This window comes from Callithrix jacchus, chromosome 1 (genome assembly GCF_049354715.1).
Source record: "Callithrix jacchus isolate 240 chromosome 1, calJac240_pri, whole genome shotgun sequence".
In the NCBI taxonomy this organism is placed as follows: domain Eukaryota; kingdom Metazoa; phylum Chordata; class Mammalia; order Primates; family Cebidae; genus Callithrix; species Callithrix jacchus.
In genome coordinates this window covers 66,282,318-66,296,591 of record NC_133502.1, presented here as the reverse complement: position 1 = coordinate 66,296,591, position 14,274 = coordinate 66,282,318, and the positions used below count along the sequence as shown (strand labels likewise).

General features: G+C 35.8%; 1 protein-coding gene across 1 annotated transcript in view; it reads right to left on the bottom strand.

The window, feature by feature from the left end:
- Positions 1–824: 824 nt before the first annotated feature.
- KPNA3 (karyopherin subunit alpha 3) overlaps positions 825–14,274 on the bottom strand; it is a 105,326-nt gene continuing 91,876 nt past the window's right edge. Inside the window, exons 11-17 of the mRNA XM_035297823.3 lie at positions 9,862–9,993; positions 8,539–8,667; positions 6,189–6,293; positions 6,020–6,091; positions 5,512–5,674; positions 2,292–2,386; positions 825–1,528 (exon numbers count right to left, since the gene is read on the bottom strand). Of these exons, the coding sequence (XP_035153714.1) occupies positions 1,430–1,528; positions 2,292–2,386; positions 5,512–5,674; positions 6,020–6,091; positions 6,189–6,293; positions 8,539–8,667; positions 9,862–9,993 (795 nt within the window). The 3' untranslated portion in view covers positions 825–1,429. The remainder of the gene's footprint in view (positions 1,529–2,291; positions 2,387–5,511; positions 5,675–6,019; positions 6,092–6,188; positions 6,294–8,538; positions 8,668–9,861; positions 9,994–14,274) is intronic.

Sequence of the window (14,274 nt, the reverse complement as noted above, 5' to 3'; positions counted from 1 at the left end):
ACAATACCATTTCTGTGACAGCACGAATTATTTGGTTTAAAAATTTTCAAATCCATATTCTTTCATTAATAATGGGGTCAGACAATTTACCAAAAGCAATGACTTGACATAATAATACCGGATTTTGCAGATTTATTTAAGAGATCACTGCAAATCAGGTTTATGTTAAATAACTGCAAATCACTCCTCTATACAGATCCCTGTCTGAATCTTTTAATATGTGAAGATGCTTTTAGAGTATGATCTGAATTAACTTTCCCAATACTCAAAGAATGAAGTCTTATGACACTTCTAAATAGTAGTTGCTGGTTTTTTGCCAACCATATTATCAAAAGCACTGGTTACTAAGTAAAAAATATTTTAAGACTAAATTACAGTAAACATGAAAGCTCCACAGTTTAAACCCAATATAAATCAACCATATCCAATTATCAAATGAAAACAAAGAATATTAACTCCTGAAAGCTGAAAGCAAGATTTTTTTAAAAAACAATACCAATGGGTATTTTAGACTTTTGCAGGGTTTTTTTTTTTTTTTTTTTTTTTGCTGTTTTTCCTTTATAGTCAGGGACTCTTGCTTTCAACTTAAACAGAAGTTCAAGTCCATAACAGGTTGCAGCTCAGGTAAAATACCATGCACAGCATTTGATTACTTCAAAACAGCAGGAACACACAGGCTGAAGAGAGTGGTCAAATAGGGCTTGCTGTTCTCAAAAATTAGGTATAATGGCAAAAGCATTAACATCCATATCTAAAGTTCTTCCTCCAACCCTGGCTTCTGAGGCAGATAATAAACACATCAATTACTGGTGGGTGAAGTACAGTTTTTTTTTTTTTAAACTCATCTGTTTATTCAATAACCAAGTTTCTTGTTTTTAAGTTACTTTTTTTGTGTCAGTTCCACCAATGAAAATCATTTGGCTTGTACTTTAAAATCTATTCTTCCACATAAAGAATATGAAAATATGTTTGTGGAGGACAATGATGGAGGTTCAGATCACACTGCACCTCTTTAGTCTTCCAACTTGTATATGCATCATACCAAAGTGTCTTGATCCACAGCGCACCATTTTCCAAAGGAGTAACAGTGGGCAGCTGACATGTCACCACTATGGAATATTTATTCTAAACTGGAGACTGCAGTTGTCAGCCTGTGGCACCAGGGAACAGGGAAAAATAGGGTAGTTGAGATTGTTAACGAGAGTTCTAAAACAGTTTAGGAAATCATGCATATGCATTTACAGTCCATGTGATAGTGACTTTTGGCAACTGCAAAGTGACTGAGACATGGCTTGCTTTAGAAGCATCAAAACAAAGAGGCATGTGTGTTTCAGAGCCTTTTGTTGCTGTTGTTGTTCTTATCATTTGGTAGCCATCTGGTGGTGGTGCTTCATATTGAATGTGGGAAAGATGCTGCACTCAACTGAACTTAAAAATTAAATTCTTTTGTTTGAAGGTTGGCTGTTGGATCAAAATTGTAAGTACCTCCTTGTGTTGCTTCAGGAATGAGGCAGGGATCTTCATCAATCTATAAAAAAACAACAAAAAATCCTTATCAAGTTATGATACTATACATTATGATGTAAGTGGAATTGACTTTTTATCTCTTAGCAAATAATTATATGTGAATGCTTTAATCACCTAAAAATATTCAGGTAAATCAATAATAATTTGATTAAGAAATTTAACAATTTAAAATTAACACATTTAAAAACTGCACCCTTCAGTTTCTGTATCTGTAGATTTATTTAACCTATCTGAACAAACATCATTTATATAATTACTATTTCTTCCTAGTTAATAGATTACAAACAAGAACTGTTTTTATAACTCTACCTTATAACAAAGTTTCAAAGTATTTAAGAGAAGTGACTGATGGAATGTCTAACAGAAATACAGCATAAACTTATGTCATCCTACTATTAAAGGAAAACTCTTAGTAAATTTACATTGTGTAAGAACAGAAAACCAAACACTGCATGTTTTCACTCACAGGTGGGTGATGAACAATGAGAAAACTTGGGCACAGGGAAGAGAACAACACTCACTGAGCTAGTTGGGCTGTGGAGGGGAGGGGAAGGATGGGTGGCGAAGGAGGGATAACACAGGCCAGATGTGGTGGGGGATGGAGACAGCAAACCACCATGGCATGTATGTACCTATGCAAAAAGCCTGCAGATGCAGGATGTACCCATGTACCCCAGAGCGCAAAGTACAATTAAAAAAAAAATTTACATTGTGTGTAGGTTTTCATTTACATGCAGACACACACTGTTTTAATGTCTACTTACATCATCACCAGAGAAATACTGATCTATGATTTCAAATGCTAATTTATATATGTCTTCATTTTCATGTTGCTGTAAAACTTCAATTTTCTCCAAACCTGGTAAGAATAAATTAATCAAAATAACTGGTTAATTGATAAGGAGATACTAATCAAAACCATGCTCATTTTAATCATGGAGAAATCCTAAGGAACTCAAAACACCCTGCTCCCCATCTAAGATGGTGGTTGGGGCTGCTTCTGGTTGGAAGACCAGCATCCCACTAATTTTTTTCTTCTTAGAAGCCCTTGAAGTACTCGGATCCCTAAAGCAGGCAGTCTAAAAAACATTCCAACAATCCATTTGACAGAGGGAAACTGTGGCATTGATACGTAAGGAAATTTATTTCAAGTTACAGGTTAAGTTTGTGACAATACTAGAACTGACTCCCCCAGACTGCCTTAATGTAATCTTACTAATCTTATTGTCTCATAAAGTTATTTTTAACTTTGTTTTCCAAATGTTATTTTTATATAAACACAAAATAAGTTTTTAGAATGTTATAATATAAATAAAAGATAATTTAAATTTTGAAAAACTTTCTTTAAAAAATGAATAGAGGTCTCATGTCCTATAGCCACAATGAACCTGAGAGAAAATATTTCCAGAACAGATATCAGAGAATGCCTTAATTATATTTCCAATATATTTACTCCATATGCCATATACACAAGTTTATCAATTTCAAACCTTAATATTCTTCCTTGAAATGTCTTTTTGAAAGTTGTTTTAGGCTGGGAGCAGTGGCTAACGCCTGTAATCTCAGCACTTAGGGAGGCTGAGGCAGGTGGATCGAAACTGAGGTCAGGAGTTCGAGACCAGCCTGGTCAACATGGAGAAACCCCATCTCTACTAAAAATTTAAAAAAAAATCAGCTGGGCATTGTAGCGGATGCCTGTAATCCCAGCTACTCGGGAGGCCAGGCAAGAGAATGAATAGCTTAAACCTGGGAGTTTGAGGTTGCAGTGAGCTGAGATTGCACCACTGCACTCCAACCTGGGTGACAAAGCGGGACTCCATCTTAAAAAGTTATTTTAAAATAGTTGCATTTTTTTCCTAATACGCGAATAAACCAGAAGAGTGGGGAAATTATTGCCAAAGAGAATGGATGTAAAGTGGTTTATACAATTATAAAATATTAATATGTATCCTAATTATTACTCCTATAGACAGAAGTAACTATACTAATAAAAAGCTGAAGAGTAATAATTCTCTAAGTTACTCAAACTTACTGGGTTAAGTTATGAACCTGACTACAATGGTAAATTTTAATTATTTTAAAATATTGTAAAAGCAGAATGAGCAGTGAATTAATAGTAAGAAGATCTGGATTTTAATTTTGCTTCTACCACAACCTACTTCTGTGACCTTGGACAAGACTCCTTAAAATCTCTGGAATAATTTCTTCTTAAGAAATCCTCCCGGCTGAGCATGGTGGCTCACACCTGTAATCCCAGAACTTTGGGAGGCCAAGGCGGGCGTATCACCTGAGGTTAGGAGTTCAAGACCAGCTTACCAACATGGAGGAACCCTGTCTATACTAAAAATATAAAAAATTAGCCAGATGTGGTGGCGTATGTCTGTAATCACAGCTACTCAGGAGGCTAAGGTAGGAAAATCGCTTGAACCTGGGAGGTGGAAGCTGCAGTGAGCCAAGATCGAGCCATTGCCCTCCAGCCTGGGCAACAAGAGTGAAACTCGTCTCTAAAAAAAAAAAAAGAAAGAAAAGAAAAAAAATCCTCCCAGCCTGAGTATTCTAAGATCCTACTGCATTTGTTTTCTCTTAAAAAAAATAAACAGTAGAATATTCATATAAAGTAGTCAATGAAATGTAAAATCTAAAACATGACATTATGATAAACCAATTTAAGGTTTAGACATGTTAGTACATGTTAAACATGTACATTTAAAAAATAGAATTTAAACATATATTTCACATGTCATTACTATAGAAAGTATAATATAGTACTTCAAGTCATAATTCTTTCTCATTAAAATTTCAAAGTAACGGCTGGGTGCGGTGGCTCACGCCTGTAATCCAAGCACTTGGGAGGCCAAGGTGGGCAGATCACGAGGTCAGGAGATCGAGACCATCCTGGCCAACATGGTGAAACCCTGTCTCTACTAACAATACAAAAAAATTAGCTGGGCGTGGTGGCGCACGCCTGTAGTCCCAGCTACTCACGAGGCTGAGGCAGGAGAATTGCTTGAACCCAGGAGGCGGAGACCACAGCGAGCTGAGATCACAGCACTGCACTACAGCCTGGGTGACAGTACAAGACTTCATCTCAAAAAAAAAAAAAAGAAAAAATTTCGAAGTAACTGCCACAGCAATAACTTCGGCATGTAGCTGTGGCAATCTTAAGAACCATTACAAGACTGAAATGACATATCTAGGTGACTCAGAAGTCAGTAACCTTTTCCAACTATATCAAATAGTATTTCCTAAAGTAGGGTCCACAAAATACCATGGTAATAACACACAAAAAAAGTGTTTTACTGTTAAGGAGTTTGAGAAATGCTGGATTAAATAAGCCTTTAAAATTTATGTAGTAGTTGTAAGGGTTCTTGATTTGCTCTCATGCACTGTGACTTCAAGAGAAGTATTAGTGTTTCCTAAAAAGTAATATCAGGCTGGGCATGATGGCCCATGCCTGTAATCCTAGCACTTTGAGAGGCCGAGGCAGGCAGATCACTTGAGGTCAGGAGTTCAAGACCAGTCTGGCCAACATAGTGAAACCCCGTCTCTACTAAAAACACTAAAATCAGCCGGATGTGGTGGTGTGCACTGGTAATTCCAGCTACCTGGGAGGCTGGAGTGTGACAATCGCTTGAACTCAGGAGGCGGAGGTTGCAGTGAGCTGAGACTGTGCCACTGCACTCCAGCGTAGGCGACAGAGCAAGATTTTGTCTCATCAAAAAAAAAAAAAAGAAAGGCAATGTCAATCTCCAGAAGGTTATACAGTGACCTTCACAACCAGTTTTTGCAAAGTATGGACTACTGTCTTCTAGAAAATCCTCTTGGAATACTAACATAGTGAATAAAGTAAAGCAACATACTGTGATCATTTAAAAACAACATATTCTAGTAACTTTCTAATACGCTGACTTTAAAGAACTCATATTTCAGAGTTCTGGTGCTCAAATACTTTCAAAGACTTTTCTTCAATCAATCCACTCTTACCTCCACATTCCTCTATTATTTCAGCTATTGTGCTTGCTTCATCACCAGCCATTATCAGAATGTTTTTTAGACCATCTAGAACCACCTGAACCACTTGAGAATCTTTCACTGATAGTAAATTACAGAATGGTGGTATTACATTCTGCTGTACAAGGTACTCAACCTAGACAACAAAAGAGAAGACATATTTTTATTTATATAATTATCTATTCCCCAGGAGGGTGTGTGGTAGTGTGCACCTGTAGTTCCAGCAACATGGAAGGCTGAGACAGGAGAATATTTTGAGCCCAGGAATTGGAGGCTGTAGTGCGTTATGGTCATGCCTGTGAATAGAACTGCACTCTACCTAGGCAACATAGCTAGCCTTTATCTCTTAAAATAATAGTTATCTTTTCCCCGCAAAAGAACACAATACAAAGCTTAAAAACAGTCAGCAACTACTAAACATCAGAGAGTAGAGTGCTTTCCAGTATTAACAATCATGACAGTTACAGGTTTTCAAACTCACCTGATCTTTTCTGCCACTTATTGTTAAGTTGCTGATTGCCCAAGCAGCTTCCTTTTGTGTTCCAAAGTCCCCCTGAAGGTTAAAAATGACATCATAAAATGGATTCTTTATCCAAAAAGTCTTGGTTATAACAGATTAATAGATATGATGAACTCATAATATGACCAACCTTAGCAAGTTGATGAATAATCATAGGAATTAATCCAGCATCTATTACAGCTTGAACTTGTTGTTGGTTGCCTGCTGTTATGTTGGAAAGGAACCACACTGCTTCCTACAATTGAACAAAATATAGGGCACCTTTATTTGAAAAATAATACCTTTAATGCCTTTCCATTTTAATATATTTTATGTAGACGATAACAAAATCACCTAAATTATGTTAAAGAGACTGAATCTAAAAAGTTATCAGATATACAAAATCTCCCATTTTAAACAACTTATAAGGAAACTTCCATTAATTATATTTGGGCCCCACTAACCTGGAATTTATTCATTCATTAATATATAGGCCTACTATAAGCTAGGCATTATTCTAGACACTAGTGATACAAAAATGAATGAAACAGAAATCTTTCCTCTTGGAGCTTATATTTCTGTGCATTAGCTTCCTCTAAAAGATAAAAATTAATATGCAACTGAATTTCTAAAACTACTTAAAAGCTACTTCTAATAAAGGTGAATTTTCTAATTTTAAAAACATTTAGACATAAAATATAGTCATTCAACTATTCCACAGAAATTAACCATCTAATTAATCTAGAATGGGTCTATATAACATAAATATTCTAAAACTACAGAATTTATAAGTCATAAACAAACACGTTTAGTGAGCTGTTTACAGCTTAGTATTACATGTGTATCTTCCCTTCCACAACTGAACTTATTTTGCTACCCAACTACGGTAAGATGTTAATAACTGGTGAATCTGTGTTTAGAGTACATGGGTGTTCACTATATTATTCTTGCACATTTCTTGTAGATTTAAAGAGTTTCAAACAAAAATGCTGAGGGAAGAAAATCAAGTTGGTAACTTGTACTTCCAGGGTCCCACAATGGTCTCAAGATCCAAGAAACAAATATTCAAGGCAAAATATTTTTGAAGTAACTAATTGCTTACTGAAGCTAAGAAAGCATTTCTATGAACCTTTCTTCTACCCCATGATACCCTCACTTAAAAGCTTATTGCATCACAGGCCAGAACCTTTCTCTGCTGACTTCTGCCTGGCTTCCTCACTTCTCAGTTGTTTCCAATTATAGAATATATTCATTCAGCTAAAAAAAAAAAAAAAAATCACCTATATTGTTAAAAATTTCTATAGTAAAAATAACTGGCCCAGAGTCTGATAGTCTTTGGCTTCTTTCTCTTCACTGGAACAAATCTATCTATAAAATGTGATATTTGACAACATATTTTTCTCTAAGAACCCAACAGTCAAATTATACACAAGCAACTATATAAACATAGTTATGACAAAGATGAAGAAATGCCCAGTTCTGCTGCGTTTGGGTGACAGTAGTATTTCAGGCAGATAAAACTTCAGTAAACTAAACGTAAATTTAAACCACAACAAGACATCACTTCACATCTACTAGGATGCCACGAATAATATTTTTAATAGAAAATAATAAGCGTTGGCTAGGATGCAGAGAAATTAGAATTCTTCTAACATTGCTGGTGGGAATGTAAAACAGTGCAGCTACTACGGAAAACGTTTTGGTGGTTTCTGAAAAAGCTAAACCCAGAATTACCATATGATCGAGCAATTCTACTCTCAGTTATATATCCAAAGAAATTGAAAGCAGGAACTCAGATAGATATTTGTATGCCATTGTTCATTGTAGCATTATTGATAATAGTGAAAAGGTGGAAACAACCCAAGTGTCCATCAACAGTAGAATGGATAAACAATATGTGGTATATACATACAATGGAATATTTATTCAGCCATAGAAAGAATGAAGTTCTGACACATGCTGCAAAATGGATGAACTGTGAAAACATGCTAGATGAAATAAGCCATAAAGACTTATTACATACTAATAAGTACATATTACACAATTAATAATAAACTTGTCTATCAAGCTTGAAATCTTAGAGAGTAATTTGTTATGATCCTTGAATTTAGGCACTTTGTCTTTGGGTCCAATCTAATTTTGCTGGGAGATCAAATTATGATCTGTTTAAAAAAATACCAGCCCATTCAAATGGTAGACTTTGTCTGCACTTTCACCTAGTGGCTAGTAACTTAATGACTGCTGCTATGCTCAGTCTATTTAAATAAAAACATAGGTAGTCTAAAAATGTTTTTTACTCTGTGATGATTGGGGCAGCACCTTCCAGAAGCAATTAAAAGTTGAAACAAAACAACTGCAGAGGTGATTTAAAATAATTCTCATCTTCACTGCAGTGGTTTTTAAGAAAAACATAAACAAGTAGCAATAGAAACAAGGAGACAGTTAAAAATGAGATACAGAAAGAGAAAGAAATAGAATGATGAGGGCATTATATGCCTTACCTTATTTATCTTCTCTTTTGGGTGCGATAAGAGATTTGGGAAGTGTGACAGGACATCACAATTGAGAACAACCTGGGTCTGCTCGTCGGTGCCAGTCACTATGTTGCCAACTGCTCTGAGGGCTGCTGTCTAGGTTGGGGATAAAATGTTTTCTACACATTTATTTGTTTATGATAAGACTGATTCTATATTTTTCATAATCCTGAGAAAGTAAAAATGCAAGGGTGAATGATTAACTTATTTCATACTTTTACAAAGCACCAAGCAGTCTGACAGCAATTCTGAATTTTAAATAGTCTCTTCTGCAAAACTGTAACTTTATGAAAAAAAAAGTGTGAAAATTGGTTGAAAAAAGATTCAAATATAAAAGGAAATTAAAATTTTAGAAGTCTAATTTCTTAAGGCTGGGCATGGTGGCTCATGCTTTTAATCCCCACACTTTGGGAGGCCAAGGCTGGCAGATCACCTGAGGTCAGGAGTCTAAGACCAGCCTGGGCAACATGGTGAAACTCCGTCTCTACTAAAGATACAAAAATTAGCTGGGTTTGACAGTGCATGCCTGTAATCTTAACTACTTGGAAGGCTGAGGCAGGAGAATCACTTGAATCTGAGAGGCAGAAGCTACAGTGAGCAGAGATAGTACCACTGTACTCTAGCTTGGGAAACAGAGCAAGACTCCATCTCAAAAGAAAGAAAGAAAACAAAAAAATATTTTAATAAAGGCCTGGAACAGGCACACATTTCCATCCAGAAAGTCACTTTGGTATAAGCAGGATAAACAGATCTATCAAGTGCCTACCCCTAATTAGAGTGGGAGTGAGAAAGAGGAAGTGCAATTAGGAGGCTATTGTAATTATTTGGAAGATAATGAGTCTTAAACTCAATAGATGGTTCTAGATAGATAAAGAGAGACAGATCTGAAGCTATGTAAGAATAATCGAAATGATTTTGTAATGAAATGGGAATTGTAAGGAGGAATCAAATTTCTAGCTTAAGCCATGCTGTTCACTGAAAGCAGACAAGGAAGAAGAGCAGGTTTGGGGGAAATGATCATTTCCTTTCTGTTTAGTTTATCATGGAAAGTTTTAAGGAATTCTTAGATGATATGTATAAAGGGTCAAGAACAATTGGCTATACAGGTCAGGAACTCAGCAAAGAATCTGGGTGAGATAAAGATTTGGAAATCAACAAAATCAGGCTCAGGGGATTAGCAGAAGAAATCAAAGATAAGCACTTGTAACAAAGTTAAAGCCTAGTGGTACAAGTTAACTGGTTCTAACAAACACAATTCTATTCAAATAAGAAACATTTAAAAATACTTACTTGAACTTTGACTTCCTGATGACTCAGAAGGGGCACAAGAAATGGCACAACCCCTGAATCGATAACCATCTGTATCTGCTCATTACCTCCATCTGTCAAGTATGACAGAGCCCAAACAGTGTCTACAAGAATCTACAGGAAACACAAAAGAAAAAGCAGTTTACATATTTGTTTGAATGCTTTAAATGTATAACACACCTTGGCAGCAGTGACAGAAAAAGTAATCAAATTTCACGTTTTAGCTTAGTGGCAAAAATATCTGCTTAACTGATTAATCTATTAAGTAGCAAGTACCTTCTCTTTCTCTCAATGCCTACCTCTGATCATTCTGCACAAAAAATGAGACACAGAAGTCTGGGAAAACTTCCATCCCAGCTTCTGCATTTATGTATCAGATAGATGAATTTAAAAACAGGCAGAAAAGTAATCCTCCCTGCCCTCACAAATTAGCTACCTGATAATCACACAGAAAAGCACTATATAAAAGAATGGGGCCAATACACCATACTGTTTCAGGTTCAGAAGAGAATAGAAAGGTCATCTATCTATTCTACTGGTCTTCCAACATTAGCCATACAATTTTTCAGACTACTAGAGTAAACTCAAAAAAGAAATGGCTTGGCACTTGAACTTCATCTGGGGAAAAAACTGTTTGAAAATCTCCTGAAATGTGTCCCCAACTGAAAAGCCTGGAGTATAAGCCATGCCCTATCCCCATCCTAACTTTGCAAATACATAAAAGAAAATAGGCTCAGACAGAGATCTGGTGATTCATTCAAGTTAAAGATCTTGTATGTGGCTTTGCTTGGTGTTGTTACAGAGGAATATAAGCACTGGTTGTAGCTTATGTGAAATCAAGATGTTTCCTATTAGGTCACATCTTTCTGCCCTAAAAAAATAGCAGGCATGTGAATTCACATACCCTTTTAAAAAAGCATATAAATGAATAAGAATAAAATAAAACAGGGCCAGGTGCAGTGGCTCAAGACTATAATCCTAGCACTTTGGGAGGCCGAGGTGGGAGGATTACCTGAGGTCAGGAGTTCCAGACCAGCCTGACCAACAGGGAAAATACAAAAAACATTAGCTGGGCGTGGTGGTGCATGCCTGTAATCTCAGCTACTCAGGAGGCTGAAGCAAGAAAATCGCTTGAACCCAGGAGGCAGAGGTTGCAGTGAGCCGAGATTGCACCATTGCACTCCAGCTTAGGCAACAAGAGCGAAACTCTGTCTCAAAAAATAAAATAAAACCACACATATAACCCATACCCCTTTAGCATTACTAAGAGTCAGAGAACACTAAGAATTTCCATTACCTGTAGGAGGAGAAAAAATTAAATTTTAGCTTTTATCTGGACATCTTTAGGCAAGATTCAGTATAAAAGACACCAGAGAAGGGGAGAGGGCAGTCCACTTATGTGGCCTGCAAAGCCTGAAATATTCTCTGAACCTTTACAGAAAATTTTGCTGATCCCTTAACCAGAGCATAAACTTCATTCAACAGATGACTAGAGAAGTTTCAGCAACAGGACTGATAAACGAGCGTTTAATATATTTAATTGTATTATCAAGGACAAACAGCAATAGAAAGAACAAAGTTCTGACACACACTGCAAAATGGATGAACCCTGAAAACATGCTAGATGAAATAAGCCATACATAAATATGTATTATATACTAATAAGTACATATCACATGATTAATAATAAACTTATCTATCAAGCTTGAAATCCTAAAAAGTAATTTTTTTATGATCCTTGAATTTAGGTACTTCATCTTTGGGTCCAATCTAATTTTTCTGGGAAACCAAATCTTCAAAGATCAGATAGATTTGATGCTATATAAATCATTCCAGAGTACAGAAAATGAAGGAAGCATAACATTAACACCTAAACTTTAATAAAACAATAAAAGTATAAATTAATACCTAACAAATTATGATTATAGTGCCATTATTTATACTATAATTAAAATTAAAATTAATATTCATAATTAAATTATTGCCTAAAAGAACAAAAGCTAAACTGCAAACCAGTATTACTTATGTGAATGTGAATGTAAAAATCTGAAATATTATTAAACAGAATCACATACTATAATGAGAAACTAATATATAATGATCAAGAGAGATTATTCAAAGAATGGAAGGATAGTTCAATTTTAAAAACATCATTAATATGTTTTATTAATCATTTTAAGGAGAAAAATAATAACATTTTCTCCATATCACCCTGAAAAATTCATCACATCATTTTTTGAGTGTTCTTGATTTAAAAAAAAAAGGAATCTATAGATATTTCTCTAAATAAAATATCTATAGATCAGACAAAATGTAGATACAATTAAAAAAAGATAGATGAATTTGATTATAAACAAAAAGTTCACCTGGCAAAACATCACAGTCAAAGACAAAAGACAAACTAGGGAAGTATTTCAAATATGGAAGAGCTAATATACTTAACATTTAAAGAACTCTTGCTGGGTGCAGTGGCTTACGCCTTTAATCCCAGCACTTTGGGAGGCCGAGACAGGCGGATCAATCACCTGAGGTCAGGAGTTCGAGACCAGCCTGACCAACATGGTGAAATCCCCTTTCTACTAAAAATACAAAAATTAGCCGGGGTGGCGGGCGCCTGTAATCCCAGCTACTCAGGATGCTGAGACATGAGAATAGCTTGAACCCGGGAGGTGGAGGTTGCAGTAAACTGATATCGTGTCACAGCTCTCCAGCCTGGGGACAGAGCAAGACTCCATCTCAAAAAAGACAGACAAACAATACAAAATCAAAAAAACAACAACTCTTAAAACCTAAGAAAAAGACTAAAAATCCTATAGAAAAACAGACAGTTAGTAGGACCAGTCTGTTCACAAAGATAACAAATTAAAATGGCCCTTAAACAAATGAAATAATGTTCAACTTGATTCATAAAAAGTAAAATGCAAATTAAAAGATAGTATTTCTCACCTATCAGATGAGCAAAATTTTTAAATGTGACAACACATTTAAAAGTCACTTTCATTTTTGAATTGCATACAGTAAGCCCTGCATCACTGCATGTGTAACAGATAAAGGAGTCCAAAAATGCCATTTAAAACTGTCAAAACAGTAAAAAAGAAAAGATATAAGAATAAAGGTAACCACTAGAACAAGAATATAAACCTTCCTAAATACCAAGGCAAAATGGCACAATCCTTAAGCAGGGAATTTGGCAGTATGTAACAAAATTACAAATACATTCACTCTTTGACCCAGCAATCCTGCTTTGAAGAATACATCCTAAAGATATACCTCCAATAATATGAAAACACACAATGGTCATTGGTATAATACTTTTACATTTGCAAAATTCAGGAAACAGCTTAAATGCCTAAACTTAATAGTGTGTTTAAATAAACTATGTCCACAAAACAGAATCCTATGCAAAACGACATGATTGCCTAAGATATTTCTCCATTACATTGTCCCTACTATTAGCAGGGTGTCATTTTTTTCCTAAGAGAATAATGAAATTGTAGACTGAGATTAATTAATGGTTTTCAGTGGGGTCTCCATGACAATTATCTCATGGATAATTGGGAGAAAGTAAGCTACCACGGGGTCTTAGGCACCCTTTGCAGTCTTTAATTTTTTATTTTTAGAGATGGGGTCCCAGTGTGTTGCCTAGGCTGGACTTGAACTCCTGGGCTCAAGTGATTTTCTTGCCTCAGCCTTCTGAGCAGCTGGGACTACAGATACTGCCTGGCTTAATTTTGTTTTTGTTTTTAAATATATTGGGCCTTCATAGAAATTTTCACTTTAAAAAAAATGCTTTAAAATTTGAAATCCACAGCACAGGATTATTGGGCCATTCCAGCTTCTTCTAAATTTGCTTTCCTTATCTCCATCATCAGGCTAATGCTGCTCAATGCCTTTGATGCTTGTAATTTTACCTGTTGCTGTCTTTTCTTACCTGAGCTGCTTCTGCTATTTTATACTTTCTTCTGCTACTATTCTTTTTTCTTTGTTTTCCTTATTTCTTGATTTCTATGCTAAAGTTCCTGGCTTTTATAGCCATTAATAGTCAATGAGAATATTCTTTTCCTTCTAGTTAATAATTTGATTAAAATCATGTGCCATCAAGGTCTTTGGTAATCAGGGTCTACTTTGTGTCTGCTTTTCACTGCTAGAAAGCTTTAGGACTTTTAACCTCAGCAGTATTTCAGACTCGAAGACTGCTAGAAAACTGCTTTCTAGACACATGCACACATGTATGCTCTAGATTGACAACTCTATAGGGTCCTTTTTGTTTTTTTTGGGAGATGGAGTCTTGCTGTCGCACAGGCCAGAGTGCAGTGGCACAAACTCGGCTCACTGCAGCCTCTGCCTCCCAGGTTCAAGGGATTCTCCTGCCTCAGCCTCTGAATAGCTGGGAGT